The following is a 22,147-nucleotide window of genomic DNA, read 5'->3' on the forward strand; positions in this document are numbered from 1 at the left end:
CCCTAAGCAGAACACTTCCCTTTCTCTCCAGTGAATGTCCCTATCCCCTGAACAAACCAGCTTGACTGTTGACTCTTTTCCATAGATGCTGCCTGACCTGCTGAGTTCTTCCAGCATTTTGTGTGTATAAAGGGTAGGCTAGCGTTGCCAAATAATAGCTTTATATTGCATTCCTCTTGGGCTTGGAAGGCAGATTTCTCCCTCTCCCTTATGCTCCTGCCATGATAGTGAGGTTCCAATGTTAACATGCCTCAAACTCCCAAATTTCTTCAGTCAACATCTGTATCTTTCAATGAAAGTCAATCTACTATTGAATTGTTTTTCACAGAATGACAAATGGTAAGTGATCTGCATCAAACGGATGCAAACATCGGCTGATTCCCATGGATCAACCTTAGACCATAAGACATAGGAGCAGAATTGGGCCATTGGGACCATCAAGTCTGCTTTGCCATTCCACCAAGGCTGATTTATTATCCCTCTCCACCCCATTCTTCTGTCTTCTCCCTGTAACCTTTGATGCCCTGACTAATCAAGAATTTTTCAATTTTTAAATCCCTTTCGAGCAGTAAAATGATCACAACGGGGCTCTGTTCTTCATGCAGATCTCTGATCAGTATTTAACCCACCACTCTTGTTAAACGTGCTTTATAACTCAGCAACCCATTTGTTTTATTGGTGGTTTCCTCTAGTTATCAGAGATGTTTGCTATTGAGTCTACATTTCCCCTGGATCTCTTTTAACATCACCTTTTGTGTTGGCAACACCGTTCTTGGAGTGCACATCCCCTAATTAACTACCTTTCTAATAGCAACACACCTATCTTTATGAGGTCTATGTTTCTTTCTGCTCAGTAATCTAACAGGGTCAAGGATTAGTACAGTAACCTACCCACAGGTTATCCTCTAGACTTTTACACTCAAAATACTAACACTGTCACAAGATAATTTGTTATCTGCTAGCTAACTGACTCATAAACTCCAGATGTGTTGTTGCTGGATTTTCCCTGAACCTCCTTTTATGCTCTGAGACTTTCAGCAAATTCAAAGGTAAAATCAACACTTGTAAAAATAACAAAATATTCCTTATCCGTGCTCATAAATTGCAACTAACTTATTAAGTGTGACATCACCACTTGGATATATTCATTGTAGAACTTCTGCTTTGGCAAACAGCTATTGTTAAGCATTTGGCAAAACAGCTATCATAAAATTGATCCACGCTCCATTACCTGAGTCACTAAGATAATATTTGACAATAGAAGAGATCCCTTGTGGGGCCACATAGTTACGGATTCCTTCTTCTTTTATTGTCATTCCTTCCACACGACTGAGCAGGGGTTTTAAAATGCCATGTGACAGCAACTCTTCATAAAAACTGAAAGAAAAATCATTCAGATGTCTTTTTGCAATTTTTCCACTTTATCGAAATGAGATATTCACCAATACTGAATTGAAATAGAACTGGAGCTTATCCGAAGGTAATTTGCAAATCTCATCACTCCACTAATGCAGGGTGACTTGCACAAATTCATACTCCAGCCACGTTGCTTCTTGAATCTTTAGCCATGTTATATCTAATCTTAATTTTTCTAAGTCTTCATAAACTTCAAGACAAACTCCACCATGTCGTCCACATTCTGTTCCCCTTGCCTACCTCCCTATGCTAATCTTGCTGATCCACATTGATTACTTGTACTGGAATTTAATAAGTTCAAATCCTGATAAAAACACAAAATGCCGGGAGAACTCAGCAGGCCAGACAGCATCTATGGGAGGAGGTAGTGACGACGTTTCGGGCCGAAACCCTTCATCAAACAAATCCTGATATTTGTTTTCAAACAACTTGCGCTACAACATAGAGCTAAAGAACACTACAGCAGAGAAACAGGTCCTTTGGCCCATTGAGAACTGTTATTCTGCCTAGTCCCATCGCTCACACTTTGGACCAGAGCCCTCCCTACCCTTCCCATCCATGTGCTTATCCAAACTTCTCTTAAATGTTGTAATTGAACCTGCATCCTTCACTTCCATTGGCAACTCATTCCACCCTGTGAGTGAAGAAACTCCCCCTCAGGTTCTACTCAAATATTTCACCTTTCACCCTTAACCCTATGACCTCTAGTTCTACTTTCACCCAACCCCAGTGGAAAAAGCCTCTCTATATCCCTCATAATTTTGTATACATCTATCAAATCTCCCCTTATTCTCCTACACTCCAGAAAATGAAGTCCTAACCTTTCCTAGAACTCAGGTCCTCAAGTCCCAGCAACATCCTTGTAAGTTTTCTCTTTCCTCTTTCACTCTTACTGATATCTTCTCTGTAAGTAGTTGACCAAAAATGCACACAATACTCTAAATTTGGCCTCACCAATAACATCCCAACACTTGTATTCAATACATCAATTCAGAAAGGACAATGTGCAAAAAGCTCTCTTTATGACCCTATCTAGCTGTGATGCTACCAGATCACTTTATTCTACTGCACTCTCAGTGCACTACCATTCACTGTGTGAGTCCTACCCCGGTTTGTCCTCAAAAGTGCAACACCACACTGCATTAAATTCTATCCGCCATTTTTCCAGCAGGTTCAGATAGCCTTCCTCACTGTCCACTACACCTGCAACCTTGATGTCAATCTGGAGGTCAGAGGCTTGGAAGCGGCCTGTCATGGAGTTGGAGACCTGTCGGGGTGTGTGAGTGGGTGGGTGGGTTGGTGAGTGAGAGGGAGGATGAGAAAGGAGCGCGTTTTGCTGTTGTTTTGTTGTTGGCTGTGTCGCTTGTGTTGTTCACTCATTGTTTTAACGTTAAGATAATGATGCCTTATAACAGTTCTGTTGCTTTATCAAGGTTGCTGCATTGGTACTGATTAATCATATAAAGCAAGTACCTCTGATGCTTTTCTGCGTAGTACGGGGTCACTGTAATGTACTGTGCTCCTAGGTCAGCTGTACAGTTTGGATTGTGGGGACTCCTGGTGGTGCACATTCTTCCCCCTTAAAACAAAAAAAAAGTTTAGTTTTAACATTGCCATTCCTCATCACATGGCGCAAAGTTACACTCTCATTACACTCTCACCAGAAGCTAGAGAGAATACACTCAGTGGCCGATTTATTAGGTAAGTCCTGTACCTAATAAAGTGGCCACTGAGTGCCTGTTCATGGTCTTCGGATGAACCCATCCACTTCAAGGTTCGATGTGCTGCGCATTCATCTTCTGCACACCACGGTTGTAACTCTTTGTTATTTAAGTCACTGCTGCCTTTCTGTCAGCGTGAACTAGTCCTGCCATTCTCCTCTGATCTCTCTCATTAACAAGGCCTTTTCAGTCACAGAACTACTGCTCGCTGAATCTTTTTTCTTATTTTTCACACCATTCTCTATAAACTTCAGAGACTGATGTGTGAGAAAATCCCGGGTGACCAGCAGTTACTGAGATACTTAAACCACCTCATCTGGCACCAACAAACATTCCGTGGTCAAAGTCATTTAGATCACATTTCTTCCCCGTTCTGATGTTTGGTCTGAGCAATAACTGTATCTGTTCACACATCTGCATGCTTTTATGCATTGAGTTGCTGCCACGTGATTGGCTGATTAGATATTTGCGCAGATCTACCTAATAAAGTGGCCACAATGTATATTGAGTACATTGTTGATATCATTACATCAATCCTGGATGGATTGATAACTTTAACATTCCTGTTCTGCTCTTTCATATTAACCTCAAATGACAGCCTGCACAATGGCAGCAAATACTTTAACTAATTTGAATAGATTCACAAGGAGAAAAAGAATACATTTTGGTGCCATGGCCAGGAATTGAGACGTTAAAAGTTGGAGAGGACTAATTTGGAGTATTGCGTGCAGGTTCTGGTCACCTACCTACAGGAAAAATAAATCAATGAGTTTTAAAGAGTGCAGAGAAAATTTACAAGGATGTGGACTTGAAGGCCTGAGCTATAGGGAACGGTTGAATAGTTTAGGACTTTATTCCCCGGAGTGTGGGAGAACGAAAGGAAATTTGATAGATGTATATAAAATTATTAAAGATATAAATAGGGTAAATGCAAGCAGACTTTTTTCACTGAGGTTTGGTGAACTAGAACTAGAGGTCATGGGCTAAGGGTGAAAGGTGAAATACTTAAGGGGGACCTGAGGGGGAACTTCTTCGTTCAGAGAGTGGTGTAAATATGAAATAAACTAGCTGGCGAAGTAGTGGATCCAGGTTCGATTTCAAAGTTTATCTGAAGTTCGGATACATACATGGATGGGAGATGGGAGGGGAAATATATATGGAAGGCTTTGACCCAGGTGCCAATCAATGGGCTAGTCAGGATAACAGTTCGGCACATACTAGATGGGCTGAAGGGCCTGTTCTGTGCTGTAGGTGCTCGATGACTCTATGAATCTGAATGATGTTTAAATATTAGATTTCATGACATGCTTAGGAGAGTACGGACTGGAGGCAGCTTTGGATACCACAAAATTTCACACCATATTCTTTACATGGATGGTACGTCAACCAGATTTGGCGTGCCCTTACATGATCCCACAAGAGCTATTTTCCCATTTTGGTATTCCTGCTCCACACCATTTCTTCAGCTGATCCTGCACCCTACTGCAGTGAGAGTATCAGAAGAAGGTAAAATCCTCGGACCCTCATTGTCAATTAAATCTAAGTTGAGATAAACCTGGTCCCAGATGCTTCTGTATCACTGCTGTGAGACACAAAGGAATGAGTGGAAAAGGTTAAGATCTGAGAACCAAAATAACCAGAGAAAAGGACCAGTAAGCCAATTATAAATCCAATCCACTATCTCTCACTGGATGCCATGTAATTTAATCTTCCAGACTAGCCTGTGATCAGGGACCCTGTCAAAGGTCTTTCCGAAGTCTGTATATACAACATCAATGGACCTATTCTCATCTAACCCTCTTGGTTACCTCCTCAAAGAACTCCAGAAGATTTGTTAGACACAACGTCCAATCTGCAAAGTCATGCAGACTGTCCTGAATCAGACCAAATGCTGTCTCTCCAAATGCTGGTAGATCCTGTCTCTCAGAATTCCTTCCAGCAATTTACCCACCAGCTACAGCATGTCAGACTCACTGGCCTGTCATTTCCTAATTTTACTCCCCTTTTATACAATATTAGCCACAATCCAGACCTTTGGAATCTTGCTTGTGGTCAGAGTCTCTGCAAAGGCCTCCGCAGTTTCCTGTCTCGCTTCCCACAGGTCTGAGAATGCACCAGGACAGGCCCAGGGGATTCATCTACCTTAATACACTTCAGGGCCTCCAGAACTTCTTCCCTGCTAATTCAAATGTGGTCCAAGCCAAACCCACTCATTTCCCAGACTTCCTTAACTGAAGGGAAATATTCATTGCATTGTCACCCATTTCATTTGGCTACACACACACACACACACACACACACACACACACACACACACACACACACACACACACACACACACACACACACACACACACACACACACACACACACACACACACACAGATCTTTAAGGGGATTTATTTTCTCCATAGCCACCATTTTGCTTTTACCTGTAGAATCCTTTGTGATCTTGTTTGCCAGATCCTTCTCATATCCTCCTCTTGCTGTCCTAACTTCTCTCCTAAGTACTCTCTTAAACGCATCATCAAGCAGTTCACTAGATTCCAATTGCTTATCCCCTTACTTTTTCTTAACCAGAGCCTCCATATCTTTAGTCATCCAGGATTCCCTTCACCTTCCAGACTTGCCTTTCACCATGAGGAACATGCACTACCTAAAATCTGGATCTCACACCCCTTGGCAGATACCCCTTTCCCTGCAAACAATCTGCAAAATTCCACCTAATGGCTCCAAAATTTACTCTGTCCCCGTTCAGGATCTTAACCTGTGAACCAGCTGTAGCCTGCTCCATAACTATTTTAATTCTAATAGAATTATGGTTACTGGGCCCAAAGTGCTGACTGGCAGACACTTCCACCCTTGCCCTACCTCACGCTTCAGAAGGACGTGCAGTGTTGCCCCTCTCTAGTAGGAGTATATTGACCAAGGAAGCTTTCCTGAACACGTTTCACAAAGTCCACTCAGTCTAAGCTATTGTCATTATTATAGTTTAGTCAATATTATGCAAGTTAAAATTTCCCCGTAATACTGATATGTTTACAACTAGCTGTAATCTCTTTATATATCTGCTCCCTCTACTCCCACTGTCTATTGGGGAGTCGATAACGCAATCTTATCACAGTAACCGTCTCCTTTCTAAACTCTATCCATATGGCCTTACTGGGTGATCCTTCAAGAATATCATAACACTGTTGTCGTGTTCTCTTTCACTGAGAAGGCAACTCCTTGTGTTACCCATACCTCTGTCATGCCTGTAGCACCAGTATCCTGGAAAACTGAGCTGTTTGTCCTGTCCTTCCCTCAACCATGTTTCTACTATGGCAATGATATCCCAGTCTCCAGAGCCAAACCATCACACACCTTGCCTGTCTAGCTCTTACATTGAATTAAATGCAACTTAAACCAATATTTTTTCCTCTCCTTTTACCGTGTCCTGTCTATTCTGACAACTAAATTCACTCTCATTGGCTACAGTATTTTCCCCTGAATTCTTACCAGCATCAGGATGTCAACCCCTGGCAATCTAGTTTAAACCCTCCCAACAGAACTAGCAAATCTGCCAGCCAGGATATTTGTCCTCCTCCAGTTCAGATGCAACCAATTTCACGTGTACAGGCTATCCTTACCCCAGAAGAGATCCCAATGGTCCAAGAAAATTAAGTCCTGCCTCCTGCACCAGCTCCTCAGCCAAACACTCATTTTAGCTATCTTTCTAATTCTACCCTCACTAGCGCCTGGTACTACAACTAATGCAGAAATTACTACATCATTATTACCTCCTTCCAAGATGGCACTGGTGAACCACAGCAACATGTTGCAGGCTGCTTACAAAACTTCTAAATATACTTCATCTGAACTACCCTCACGGCAATCTGCAACCTGTAATTTCCCTTTAAGTAATGTACTTTTGAGCCATCTCAATTTCACGACCTTCTGAAGGGCTTGGCGGACTTAACTCTCAAGTAGGCAGGTATGGCACCTTTAAGTGGATGAAGGTACATTACCATGGCCGTAAGAGGAGAAAGCGATGACTCCAAGCCAGGCTGATACACCAGGGAATGTAACTTCCTCTACCCAACATCTTGTTAGCAAATGTATAGTCGCTGGAGAAGAAGTTTGAGGACCCATGGGCGATATTGTTGTATTGAGGGAAATTGAAGAATTCCTGTATTCTGCTTTTCAGGGAGACATGGCTCATTCCGGACACATCGATACCTGAGGGCTCTCAATACACCGAATGGACCAGACTCCTGATTCGATGAAGGCAAAAGGTGTTGGATTGTGTTTCATGATAAATTCTTGGTGGTGTTCAGACACAGTGGTCTCGTTGCACTCTTCTTCCCCCTGACCTGGAACACCTGATGATTAAGTACCAACCATTCTACTTATCTAGAGAGTTCTCCTCTGTGATCTTAACCACAGTTTACATACCACCAGTGGTAGGTGTTGAGTAAGCATTAAGTGCTGCGATTAGCAAACGAGAACCAGCCTACCCGACGCCATTCAAATCATTTTCGGTGACTTCAATCAGACTTGTTTGAAGAAATCTCTGCCTGATTATCATCAACATATCACCTGTGGTACCGGGGGGTCCCAACACTCTTGATCACTGTTACACTACAGAATGCCTCCCGTTTCGTGCCCATTCCGTACTTTGTGATATCCGATCACTTCGCTGTCCTCCATGTACTGAATGGTTAAAGAGCAAGGCTCCACAGATAAGGATAACAAAGAGGTGGTCGCAGGAGGCTGAGGGGCAGCTGTGGCATTGCTCTCGTTGGTAGTGGGTCATTTTGAAGGACTCATCACAGGATCTGAATGAACACACCACCATTGTCACGGACTTTATAAAAACGGTTGTAGACTAGTGTGTCCCCTCAAGAGTCTTTCCTAAGCAGAAGCTCCAGATGAACCATGAGATCTGCGGTCTGCTGGGGCCAGATCAATGGCATTCAGGTCTGGGGACCAAGTTAAATACAATAGATCCAGGTGCAATCTTGGGAAGGCCATCTCACATGTGAAGTGGCAATTCCAGACCAAACTCTGAAGAATGTTTGGCAGCCACAGCAGGGCTTGAATACTATCACCTCCGACAAAGTAAAACCAAGTGACATAGGTGACAACAAAGCTTTGCTCCCAGATGACAGCAATGCTCTCTTATGCTCACTTTGACTATCAAAACATGGACCACCTTCACAAACTCCCACAGCCCTCAGTGACCCTGTGATTTCAGTCTCTGAAGCAGACGGGAGAGCATCCTTCAAGAGGAGGATATTACGGAAAGCATCCTGCCCCAGACGAGGTACCTGGCCGAGTACAAAATACCTGTGCTGATCAACTGGCAGGAGAGCTTCACTGATATCTTTAACCTCTTGCTTCAGCAGTCTGATGTATCAACCTGCTTTGAGCAGACTTCAATTATACCTATCCCTAAGAAGAACGTGGAAACCCGCCTCAATAACTATCATCCAGCAGCAATTACATCCACAATGATAAAGTTTTGAGAGGTTTGTGATGAAACATATCAACTCCTGCCTGAGAAGCAACTTGGATCCACTCCAATTTGCCTACAATTGCAACAGGTCCCCAGAAGATACCAGCTCATTGGCTCTTCACTCAGCCTGGAACACCTGGACAGGGAAGATGCATACATCAGCATGCTCTTCATTGACTACAGCTCGGCATTCAATGCTATCATCTCCTCAAAACTAATCAATAAGCTTCAAGACCTTGACCTCAATACCTCCTTGTGCAATTGGATCCTTGATTTCCTCACACCCAGTCAGTTCAGACTGGCAACCACGTCTCCTTCACAAGCTCCCTCAGCACAGGTCACAACAAGGTTGTGTGCTTAGCCCTCTGCTCTACTTGCTTTATACCTATGACTGTGAGGCTAAGCACAGATCCAATGCCATGTTTAAGACTGTTGCCAACACCACTGTCATTGGCCGAATCAAAGGTGGAGACGAATCAGCATGTAGGAGGCAGATTGAAAATCTGGCTGAGTGGTGCTGTAACAATCACCTCTCACTCAATGTTGGCAAGATCACGAGCTGATTTATTGACTTCAGGAGCAGGAAACTGGAGGTCCATAAGCCAGTCCTCTTCGGGAATCAGCAGTGGAGAGGGTCAGCAATTTTAAATTCATCTATGTTATCATTTTAGAGGATCTGTCCTGGGTCCAGCATGCAAGAGCCATTACAAAGGAAATACAGTAGTGCCTCTATTTTGTTACTAGCTTGTGAAGATTTGGCACATTATCTAAAACTTTGACAAACCTCTGTAGATGTGCGGTGGAGAGTATCACTGTTTGCGTCACAGCCTGGTACGGAAATACCAATGCCCTTGTACAGAAAAGCCTATAAAAAGTAGTGGATATGGCCCAGTCCATCACAGGTAAAGCCTTCCGCAGCACTGAACACATCTATATGGAGCACTGTCGCAGGAAACTAGCATCCGTCATCAGGGGGCCCCACCATCCAGGCCATGTTCTCTTCTGGCCAGGCAGCATCTACGGAAAAGAGTAAACAGTCGATGTTTCTGGCCGAGACCCCTCATCAGGACTAGCTGAAGGGTCCTGATGAGGTGTCTCGGCCCAAAACATTGACTGTTTACTCTTTTCCATAGATGCTGCCTGGCCTGCTGAGTTCCTCCTACATTTTGTGTGTATTATTTTGATTTCCAGCATCTGCAGATTTTCTCTTATTTTTACTCAACTTCACTCAACTTCACTCGCTCCATCACTGAACTGTTCCCACAACCTATGGACTCACTTTCAAGGATTCTTCATCTCATGTTCTTGATATTTATTGCTGATTTATTTAACATCAATATTATTATTTTTCTTTTTGTATTTGCATAGTTTGTTGGTTTTGTTTGTGCACGCTGGTTGTTGTCCGCCCTGTTGAGTGCGGTATTTCATTGATTCTATTGTGTTTCTTGTATTTATTGTGATTGCCTGAAAGAAAATGTGTATGGTGACATAGTGGGGTGTGTCAGGAATGGACAGGAGGAGGAGTATAGGAAACTGATACAGGACTTTGTGATATGGTGCAACTCAAACTACCTGCGTCTCAATATCACCAAGACCAAGGAGATGGTGGTGGACTTTAGGAGATCTAGGCCTCATATGGAGCCAGTGATCATTAATGGAGAATGCGTGGAGCAGGTTAAGACCTACAAGTATCTGGGAGTACAGTTAGACGAGAAGCTAGACTGGACTGCCAACACAGATGCCTTGTGCAGGAAGGCACAGAGTAGACTGTACTTCCTAAGAAGGTTGGCGTCATTCAATGTCTGTAGTGAGATGCTGAAGATGTTCTATAGGTCAGTTGTGGAGAGCGCCCTCTCCTTTGTGGTGGCGTGTTGGGGAGGAAGCATTAAGAAGAGGGACGCCTCACGTCTTAATAAGCTGGTAAGGAAGGCGGGCTCTGTCGTGGGCAAAGTACTGGAGAGTTTAACATCGGTAGCTGAGCGAAGGGCGCTGAGTAGGCTACGGTCAATTATGGATAACTCTGAACATCCTCTACATAGCACCATCCAGAGACAGAGAAGCAGTTTCAGCGACAGGTTACTATCGATGCAATGCTCCTCAGACAGGATGAAGAGGTCAATACTCCCCAATGCCATTAGGCTTTACAATTCTACTGCCAGGACTTAAGAACTTTTTAAAAGCTATTATTAATGCTTTTTGAGATAGTGATTTAGATGCATATCATATTTTTTTTTTACTGAGTTAAGTATTGTATGTAATCAGTTTTGCTACAACAAGTGTATGGGACATTGGAAAAAAGTTGAATTTCCCCATGGGGATGAATAAAGTATCTATCCATCCATCCATCCATCCATATGTATTATGGCAATAAATTTACTTTGAACCCTTGAGGTCCTGCTTTTGAAGTTCTCTCTTTGCTCCCTATTTTCAGTGCAGGACCCCATCCCACTCTCTTTGTATGTTGTTGGCACCTACATGCACCATTGCCTCTTGCTGTTCACCCCCAACTCCCTTGAGAATATTCTGCATCCACTTCTTGACATCCATGATCTTGGCACCCAAAAGGCAATAACTCATCCTGGCATCTCTGATGCTCCTGTCTGTCCCCCCCGACTACCCAGTCTTCTATCACTGCTGCCCTCCCTGACTTCTCTTTTCCTGCAGAGTCTCAGTGCCACCAACCTTGCTACTGCTGCTGTGCCCTGAGAGCTTCTCCCTCCAGCTGTATACTTGCCACTTAGGGGAAAAGCCATGGGAAGCATTGCAGTCCCAGTTTCTACCCTTTAACTCTCCTAGTGGTCACTGTTCTCTAGGTGTGACCACCTCACTATTGATGCAACTGACTTATTTGCCATCAATTCTCCATTAATATTCCCTGAGTGCTATAGCTGATATTTAACAATTATTGTCTACATTCCCCATAGCCATCTACATAATTCGTAGAGACCAGGAATTCCTGGCTAATGGGAGCAGTAAAATGGGAACTGAATACTTCTCTGTGTATTCAGAAGCATGAGGGATGTGTCATTTAGAAGATACAGTATTAGAATTACAAATGTTTCTGCAAAAATTCCTTGACAATAAACACTGCTGGGTTACATTAAGCCATAGATCTTCCTGGAATCAGTGGGTGTATTATAAAATTAGTTTTGCACATTTTTTCCCCGAGATTATTTTTCATTTCCTGATTCTCAATGCCTTGGCAAATTGTGACCGATTTCACTTTGGGCAAGATCCCTATGAAGGAGAAACTGGTAAGGAACAAAACAGTGGGTGACTCTGATTCACTTACGCTGGTAATCTGTTGGTTCCATCTTGCTGTAAAATGAAAACTGCAACAGTTCTTGCACAACCTGTGACTACAACAGTGCAGGAATACACCCTCCACATGACTGACACTATCACTCAATCTAGAAAAGGACAAGCCACAAGGTAAAATTAAATTTAAAGCCATCTTCAAACTGCATGATACACAAATCTAGATACTGAACTTTATCAAGTCAAAAGTAAGTTAAAATAAGGTTGGAAAGCATTTTAAGCAGTACCAATCCTCTCCTTGGCTGTAGGCAGGCCTGTCAGTGTAGAAGTGGAATTGAAATGTCTTGTCACCAGGTATCCTGGCTGTTAGAGCAGGTGGAGCAAAGGTGATTCCCAGTCTGCATTGGCTTACATCGACGTAGAGGAGTCGCACCAGGAGAACCAGATGTAATAAAGGACACTGATGGATTCACCTGGGAGGACAGTTTAGGACCGTGATGGTGGGGAGTTAAGAGGTGTAGGGACAGGTGTAACATTTCAGACGGTTGCAGGGATAAGTGCCTGGGTCAGTTCGGAGGGACGAGCAGACCAGAGAGTTGTGGAGACAGCAATCCCTGTGGAAAGCAGAGAGGAGGGAAGAGAAGGATGTGCCCTCCTATCTAACTACAAAACCTAACTGCACCAGCAGGGTAACTGTTTCTGTCTATTCCTGCCTCAGTGAACTCGTGTGCTTGTATCCCAACTCCCCCTTGGTTCAGTCCCTTCACACCTACATCCACAACAGTTCACAAGCTCTCCAGCAGTTCAACCACTTTCAATTCCCTGGCCCTGATCACCTCATTTCACCATGGACATCCAATCCCCGTATACTTCCATACTACACTCCCCCACCCAACCCCCACCATCAGGAAGGCCTCAGGGCTCTCTGTCTATCTCTGAAAACAAACCCAACCAGTTCCCCTCCTCTGAGGAGCAGAGTCAGTGTTCACCCATAACAATGTCTCTTTTGCCTCCTCCCACATTGCCCAGAACAAAGGTGTAGCCATTGGCACCCACATGATCCCCAGCTATGTCTGCCTTTTTGTTAGCTACGTGGAACCATCCACGTTCCAAACCTTCACTGGTAACACTCACCAAATCTTTCTCCACTACCCTGATGACTGCATTGGTGTTGCTTCATGCACCCATGCAGAACTTGTCAATTCTATCAACTTCGCCTCCAACTTCCACCCTCCTTTAAGTTCACTTGGTCCATCTCTGACACCTCTCCCTCATTTCTTGATCTCTCTGTCCCCATCTCAGGAGACAGATAAGCGACCAACATCTCTTACAAACCCACTGACTCCCACAGTTACATTGACTACACTTCTTCCCACCCTGTCCCTTCTCTCAGTCCTCCATCTCCACCACTTCTGTTCTCATATTGAGAAATCCCAGAAATCAGGGCTGCCCCTCTCTCCACTCACACCCCCCCCCCATTGCTATCGATGCAGCCTCATCTGCATCTCTTCCATTTCTCATATGTGTGCTCTCCCAAGACATAATAGTGAAAGATACCCATCTTCATGTACCACCCCATGAGCTTCCATATCCAACATATCATTCTCCACAACTTCTGCCAACCCCAGTGGAATCCCACCACCAGGCATATCTTCCCCTCCCTTCCACTCTCTGTGTTTCCCACAGATCACTCTCTCCATGTTTTCTTTGTCCACTAAATCCTCCCTAACAACTCCCCTCTATGTACTTATCCCTGCAACCATTCCAAATATTGCACCTGCCCTTATATCTCCTCCCTGACAACCACTCTGGACCCTAAATAGTCCTTCCAGGTGAGGTAGCACTTCACATGTGAGTCCATCAGTATCATTTATTGTATCTGGTGCTCCCAGTGTGGCCTCCTCTCCATCAGCGAGACCTTCACTCCACCTGCTGTAACAGCCAGGATCTCATGGTGGCCTCCATTTTAATTCCATTTCCCACTCCCACACTGACATGTCTGTCCACGGCCTCCTTTACTGCCAAGTTGAGGCTAGATGCAGATTAGAGGATCAACAACTCATTTTCCGTCTTGAAAGTCTTCAACTGATGCCATCAACATCAGTTTCGCTAATTTCCATCTACCGCCCCCCTTTATCTCCACCATAACTGCCCCTTGTTTTCACTTATCTGATTCCATTACCCCTTCTCTTCCCTCACCCCCCCCCACCCTCACCACCCCCCCCAGCACCAACACCTTCCTCCCTCTGGTTCCCCATCTCCTTCTGTTCATTCCATGGTCTACTCACCACTCCTATCAGATTGCATCTTTTTCATCCCTTTGCCTCTTCCACCAATCACCTCCCATTGTTTCCACTTCTCCCCTCATCTTCTGACCTTCCCCCTCGTACCCAGATTCACCTATCACCTGGCAGCCTGTGCTCCCCCACCACTCCTCATCCTTTCATTCCAGCTTTTGCCCCCTTTCTTTCTTTCTCATCCTGATGAAGGGTCTCGTCCCAAAAAGCCAACTGTTTATTTCCCTCCATAGATGCTGCCTGACCTGCTGAGTTTGTCCAGCGATTTTCTTTGTATGTTGCCCCTTTTCATGTGCTAGTTTGGGGGTGCAGGGTCCTTGCTGTATGCGAATTGACTGCAAGCTATTTCTTTCTACACTTGATTATAATAGGAAATTCATAATAAAGTGACTTCAAAGCATCATGCAGCAGTTGCTCTTTGAAACTTCACACGAGCGTTCTTTCCTTTTCTTCACAAAATGAAAACACGGAATTTGGGGACGCCAGACTGAATCCGTTCCAATATTTATTTCTATGGATTAATTTCCCATTTACCCTCGGCCTTGCTGCTGCCCGGTGCGCACACGCCCCCTAGCGCCCAGGTTGGGCAGCTGCAGCCCCGGGTCTGCCCCGCCCCCGGCATCCATCAATTGGCCGAGAGTCACGTAGTTATTGCTACCACCCACTCTACTGTTCTGTCCTGTTAAAGGAAGTTAGCCCCGAATGTCCATTGTTTATTTCCCTCTATGGGTACTTGCCCAGACCTGCTGGGTTCTTCCAGCATTTTGTGTTCAGTTTCGTACTGACCTGCTCCTTTCGCCTTCTCCCAGACCACAACATGCAGCCTGTTCATCGTTTCTCTCCGCAGGAGGGTCGCGCACAGGCTGCCCGTTAGACCTGCCCCGATGATGAGGACGCGAGCCATGACCGCGGCTTTCCAGCCTGCTAACCGGCTTGGCGCGGTGGGAGCGGTACCTCCCGGCCGGTAGCGCACGGCGACTGCCCGAGCAAAGCTTTACCCGGGATTGCAGCGGGATCCCAGGCATGCCGACGTCTTACTCATCGGACAGCCGTGTGCTTCAGTTTGCAAATCTCCGAACTCCTAGAGCTCTAGAAAAACCTCTTCCAGAAGAAGCCAGCTCCCAGGAATCGTTCCTACTCTTACCTGCATCTACCACCGGCAATGCCTTCCAGGCACTTAACCAAAAGACCTCGGATATCTTCCTTAATCTTTACACCACTCACTGCAAAAGGATTATCTTCTACTATTAGCATTGCTGCTCTGCTGAAAAAGGTGCTGGCTCTCCACTAAATCTATGCCTGTTACAATCTTATACACTTCTATCAAGTAACCTCCCTCTGGTGAACTACATATACCTGTCTGGACTGCTCCTGTGGCTCCTCCCACAGACCCCTGTATAAAGGCGATTGAGGCCTGAGCCCAGCCTCATTCTCCTGGATGTAGTGTTGTTCATTCTTCCAGTCAATAAAAGCCGATATCTCGCTTCTTACGTCTCAGAGTGAGTTATTGATGGTGCATCACTCTCATCCTCCTTTGCTCCCGAGTTTGCTTCACCTTTCCTCATTAGGCACGCTCTCTGATCCTGGTATGAATCTCATCTGCACATCCTTCTAAAGCTTCCACCCTTCCTATAATGAGGTAACCAGAATGGAACACAATACTCCAAGTGTGGTCTGACCAGAGTTTCATAGAGCTGCAACATTACCTCATGGCCTTCGGGAACACAAAACACTAACTAATAAAGGCCAATGCACCTTCTTAACCACCCTATCAACTTTGAGGGATTATGAACTTGGACCCTAATATCTCTCTATTCCTCCACATTGCTAAGAATCCTGCCGTTAACCTTTGTCCTCTGTTCGATCCTGTATCAATTCACACTTTTCAGGATTGAATCCCATCGGCCAAATTTCGGCCCAACTCTGCATCCCTGTCTATATGCTATTGGAACCTACACTATCCACAACACCACCAACCTTTACTAGCCCACCGTTACACTAGCTCATCAAAGTCATTTGTAAAATTCACAAAGAGCAGTGGTCCCAGAACAGATCACTGCAGACACAGACCCTCAGGCAGAATACACCGCATCTCATACCACCTTCTGCCTTCTGCAAGCAAGCCAATTCCACTCAGACAAGTTTCCCTGGATCCCATGCCTCCTAATCTTCTGTATGAGCTTTCTGTGGGGAGCCTTGTCCAATGCCTTACTAAATCCACGTGTACCACATTCACCATCAACTGATTTTGTCTCTTCCTGGAAGAAGTCAGTCAGGCTCTTGAAGCATGGCCTGCCCCTCACAAAGACATCACCTATCCCTAGGCAGATGATGCTTCTCCAAATGTGCATAAACCCTGACTCTAAGAACACTGCCCGGTAGTTAGCCTACCACTGATGTCAGATTCGCTGGTCTATAATTCCCAGGATTATTCCTATTACCTTTCCTGGACAATGCAATAACATTTGCCATCCTCCAGTCTTCTGGTACTACTCCTGTGGCTAGTGAGAACACAGAGATGATTCCCCAATTGTGCAGCAGTTTTGTCCTTGCTTCCTGTGGTAACTTGAGCTATATCCCATCTGGCCCCAGGGACTGGAAATTGATGAGAAACTGGATTGCGAAGGCATATAGATGAAAGAAAATTCATCCCTAGTGGGAGGGAAAGGTTAGTTTGATTGTGGGGTAGGTTGAAAGATTGGCATAATATCGTAAGCCCAAGGGTACTATCCTATGTTCTATGTGGAGCAGTGGACAGAAATTTCAAGAGCGGATATGAGGCCCATTGGGAGGACCAGCACTGTCCGGTCTGCTGGTGGTAGTGCGTGGCAGAAAGCTTCGGACTCAGGGAGGCTAAGGTAGGGGTTAGAGATGGATGGTGTTAGGACAGATTGCTCTGCTGTTAAAATGCACGAGATCTCGAGAGTAAATGGTACTAAGAGATCACAAGCAAGAGGAAATCTGCAGATGCAGGAAATCCAAGCAACACACAATGCTGGAGGAACTCAGCAGGTCTGGCAGAATCTTTGGAAAAAGAAGCTTCGGGCCGAGACTCAATGTGACCATTCCTTGATGCAGATACTGTGATTATCTTTCCAATCTTCGGAAAGAAGTCATTCTGGAAGTAGACTTCCAAATAATTCCACACTTAGTTCCCAAAGCTTTATTCAAAAAAAAGGGCTTATTTTACTTTAGTTCAATGTTAGTTTTTTTACGCCGAGGGTTGTGAGTACCTGGAATGACTTGCCAGGGATGGTGGGGGAGGCTAAAACATTAGGGGTATTTAAGAGCCTCTTGGACAGGCACATTGATGAAAGAAAAATGGAAGGTTATGGGGTAGTGTGGGTTTAGTACTTTTTTTAAGGATTATATGGGTCGGCACAACATGGAGGGCTGAAGGGCCTGTACTGTTCAATGGTTCTATGGTTACTTTTCAGTATTTCATTTCAACACTGTGGTTTAACAGAAAAGGAATATAGCGGAACACATTCAAAAGCTTTTCCTTAATATGATCCTGAACTTTTCCCCTTAAAATCAGCCTGCATTTCCAACATCAACCCTGAAATCTATGTTTCTAAACTGAAAAGGTGCAGAGCACACTGAATTTTAAAATCTCATTTCATTTTGAAATTCAGTAACAAATGATACTTGGGTCATTGCGAAGACCTGTTTAGTGGCAAGTGGAGTTACAGAATCAGCAAATTGAGACCTTTGTCCATGTTAGATTTATTCTGTGAATGGTGAAGGGTCTGCGACCTAAAACTTTACTATTTCTCTTTCCAGGGATGTTGCTTAAACTGCTGGGGCTTTCCAGCTTCCGTTTTTTATTCGAGACTTTCAGCACCTGCTGTGATCCTTTTAAACTTGTAGTTATTCTGAAGGAAAGTTTTTGAGTTAAAGCATTATTCATCTACGAGCTTTCAAGCCGAGCCTCTTTCCCAGGATCAGCAAACACTAAGTCACTAAAGAAACTTTACAGGTCCACACTTCCATCTAACCAGACAGCATGTCCAGAACTCCACCGGATGTCAAGATTGTTGTACTAAATCTGTCCGAAATTGTTCTAATATTGTGCAAGTTCTGAAGCTACATCTTTGATTGTTGCATGCTCTATACAACTTATACACACTGCAACAAAAGTGAAATGCGCCACTGAACATTTACCGCATTTCACGGCATTACTAATACAAGTTAAAGTTAAAGGAGCCATTTTAATTTGCACCGCGGGAGACGGAGTTGACCTCTAACCCTGTTACGTTCCGGTTAAATGGAGTTGTCCAACTAAGCAGTTACCCAAGTAATCACGAAACGTCAGTCAGCGGGGAAATAACCTACGCGCTTTCTGAATTGCGGGGTGAACTTTTAAAATTGTATTGAGCTGGAAGATATCAGGGAAAATCTGCGGGGAAAATCGTACTTGATTATATTTGTTGCGGTAATTTGCAAAAAGTTAGTAAGCACACCGGTTTCTGGAAATGAGGCGTGGAGCCAGATGCAGAAACAGTTTAAGTCATGCAATTATACGGGACGAGACGGGTTAAAATATATAACAATGTAATTTATTTCTTTTACGTAACGTGTTCCCCTCCAGTAGCTCTCTGTTTCAGTGTACACGCCTCCGTACTCTGCGCTTTTGCTCCGTTCAGGATGTGATGAGTTTGCCGTGCGGGGTCTGATACTGAGACAGGCGGCTGTGGAAGCTGCGTATCCCGGGTCTGGTGGACACCGAGGTGAGAGACTTCGGGAACTGGTATGCACCTTAGCCGATTCCACTGTTCAGCCGAGAGCCTTAAACACAACCGGAGATGTTTTATATATAGTGATCTAATTAATAGCCCGCGCATTATAAACGCACAGCGTTGAAATTTCCCCAGAACCGAGGGTCGGGAGCACCAAGGCAAAATGCTGCAAATGCTAGCTATCGGAAACAGAAACAAATTATGGCAAATACTGAGCAGATCAGGTAGTACTGTATTCGCGACTAGAAAAATAATTAACGTTTTATGATCTGAGAACTTTAATCAGAACTGGATTCAGAAATGAATTAAGCTCTAAGAAACGGAGGAAGTGAGTAACCAAATCATTTCATCCATTTAGAATGTTACCTGGGTTTCAGCACCTAAGTTACAGGGAAAGATTGAACAAGTTAGGTCTTTATTCTTTAGAGCGTAGAAGTTTGAGGGGGAACTTGATAGAGGTATTTAAAATTATGAGGGGGATAGATCGAGTTGACGTGGATAGGCTTTTTCCATTGAGAGTAGGGGAGATTCAAACAAGAGGACATGAGTTGAGACTTAGGGGGCAAAAGTTTAAGGGTAACATGAGGGGGAATTTCTTTACTCAGAGAGTGGTAGCTGTGTGGAATGAGCTTCCAGTAGAAGTGGTTGAGGCAGTTTCGGTATTGTCATTTAAAGCAAAATTGGATAGGTATATGGACAGGAAAGGAATGGACTGGGTTATGGGCTGAGTGCGGGTCAGTGGGATTAGGTGAGAGTAAGCGTTCGGCACGGACTAGAAGGGCCGAGATGGCCTGTTTCCATGCTGTAATTGTTATATGGTTACATTATTATAATTTCATTTCTAAATGTTGTATACATTTGTCAGTTATATTGTAAAGGGAAACAACTGAACGAAGCGTAGGAGAAATGTTTAGACCCAGGTACATATGGTACTAAAGTGTTGCATGCTCCCATAGGTTGTTGGGAGCAAGTATATTTTAGCATTGATACAGGCCCTAATGCCCACGGTATCTCTGCCAAACATGGCGCCAAATTAAACTAATTCATTATCCATATCATTAACCCTGCATATTCATGTACCTATCTAACCTGCTTTCAACACCACCCCAGCACCGAGTTCCATAAAAGGAATGGCCCGCCTTTCTCCTTTAAACTCTATCCCTCTCACCGTGAAGTTATGTACATTCCTGTACTTCGATTGCACAGAAGGTAAGAAGCTGTGGAGAGCGTAGTGGATGGACTCAATCTAATACAGTTGATTCCGGTTAATTGGGACCAGTTCACTTTGGCCCATTTAAACAGTTGCCCCAATTAGCTGAAGTTTCACGGAAATAGTTAAAAAGGTATAAAAACAGAAAAAAACCCTACTATTTAACTGAGTAGCAAGTTATGTAATAAAATGAAATGCAGAACAAATTAGAACACTACCTAAAGTACTACAGTAGCATGAAAATGTTTTAGTTCGTAATAGTTATCTTCGGAGGAATTATATGCCTTTGTTTTTTTGATTGACCGTAAATGAAAAATCTGCACAGCCAACTAGTACAGATAATTTACTGCCATCGTGCAATATTTTCGATGATTCCATCCTCCAAATCTTTTTTTTTAATTTTTTTTTATTAGTTTTTCAAAACATTTTACAAAATTAAAAACCCCAAATCCCAGTGAGGAGCATTAATACAGAGCAAGGTTAAGCATACAATAACAATATGCTACAAAGGAAGAGAATTTAACAAAAAAGCACCTAAATTAAAGACAAGTGAGCTTAGTGTCCTCCCCAAACCCCACAACACAAGGAAAAAAACAATTCCAGACCAACCACCACACAATATAGAGAGTATAAGTCCGGACAGTCAAACTCCCAGACTGTGAATACACTTAGCAACAGAGGATAATAATGCCTACTACCAGAAAAAAAAAGGGAGCTGAAAGCAAGGGACCGAAAAGAAAAAAAAACCCTAGTCAAGAGGAAGGTTATGAAAGTACTCGATAAAAGGCCCCCAGATCTTATGGAACTTTAAATCCGAATAGAGAACTGAATAATGAATTTTTTCGAGGTCCAAGCAGGCCATAATGTCATTAAGCCATTGCGCATGAGTGGGCGGGGCAACATCTCTCCATCTAAGGAGGATCAAGCGTCTCGCCAGGAGAGAGGCAAAGGATAGTATTCGGCATTTGGTCGGACCCAGACATAAATCTGTCTCGCCCCAAAAACCGAACAGAGCAATTAAGGGGTTAGGTTCTAGGTGCTGATTCAGAATACCCGATAGTGTAGTGAAGACATCTTTCCAGAATTTCTCCAAGCTAGGACAGAGCCAGTACATATGGATGAGAGAGGCCACGCCCCTCTTGCATTTATCACAGAGCGGACTAATGCCAGGGTAGAATCGAGATAGTTTAGATTTAGACATATGGGCTCTATGAACAATCTTAAACTGTAAGAGACAATGGCGAGCACAAAGAGAGGTTGAGTTAACCGATTTGAGAACTGAGTCCCAGCTCTCCTCGGATAAGGAGATATTTAAATCCTGCTCCCAGGCCATTTTAATTTTATCCACAGGGGCCCGTTGTAAGGCTGCTAGTTTATCTTGGATAATTGAAATTAAACCTTTACCTAGTGGATTAATGGAGAGAAATAGGTCCATAGCATTTTTCACAGGCATTTCAGGAAAGTTAGGAATTAATGGAGCAGTAAAGTGTCGGATTTGGAGATATCTGAAAAAGTGAGCGCTAGGCAGGTTGAACTTAACAGAGAGCTGTTGAAAAGAAGCGAAGCGGTTATCAATGAAGAGATCTTCAAAATGTCTGATGCCCTTCCTGTACCAAACATGGAATGCTGAATCGAACGTGGTAGGTAAAAAAAGGTGATTATGTGCGACAGGGCTAGAAATGGAAAACCCCTGGAAACCATAGCATTTCCTGAACTGAGCCCATATACGCAAAGTGTGTCTAACCAGAGGATTAGCTATTGATCTGGGCAGACTGCTAGGGAGTGCAGAGCCAAGAAGTGCAGATATAGATAATTCTTTAGTGGAGCTCAACTCCATTGCCACCCAGTTAGGGCACTCAGGTTGACCGTGGAAGAAAGACCAGAAGGCAGCACAACGTATATTAGCTGCCCAGTAATATAAGCGAAAGTTAGGTAAAGCCATGCCACCCTCTTTTTTAGATTTTTGGAGGTGGATTTTATTAATTCTAGAGCGCTTATTCTGCCACAGA

General features: G+C 43.9%; 1 protein-coding gene across 2 annotated transcripts in view; it reads right to left on the bottom strand.

The window, feature by feature from the left end:
• The window catches only part of rnls (renalase, FAD-dependent amine oxidase), a 165,699-nt gene extending 150,054 nt beyond the window's left edge, over positions 1 to 15,645 (bottom strand). For both annotated transcript variants that reach the window (XM_073027363.1, XM_073027362.1), the window contains exons 1-3: positions 14,976 to 15,645; positions 2,890 to 2,995; positions 1,232 to 1,377 (exon numbers count right to left, since the gene is read on the bottom strand). In XM_073027363.1, the coding sequence (XP_072883464.1) occupies positions 1,232 to 1,377; positions 2,890 to 2,995; positions 14,976 to 15,093 (370 nt within the window). In that variant the 5' untranslated portion in view covers positions 15,094 to 15,645. The remainder of the gene's footprint in view (positions 1 to 1,231; positions 1,378 to 2,889; positions 2,996 to 14,975) is intronic.
• Positions 15,646 to 22,147: the final 6,502 nt, after the last annotated feature.

The sequence above is a fragment of the Hemitrygon akajei genome, chromosome 23 (assembly GCF_048418815.1).
Source record: "Hemitrygon akajei chromosome 23, sHemAka1.3, whole genome shotgun sequence".
Taxonomy (NCBI): Eukaryota; Metazoa; Chordata; class Chondrichthyes; order Myliobatiformes; family Dasyatidae; genus Hemitrygon; species Hemitrygon akajei.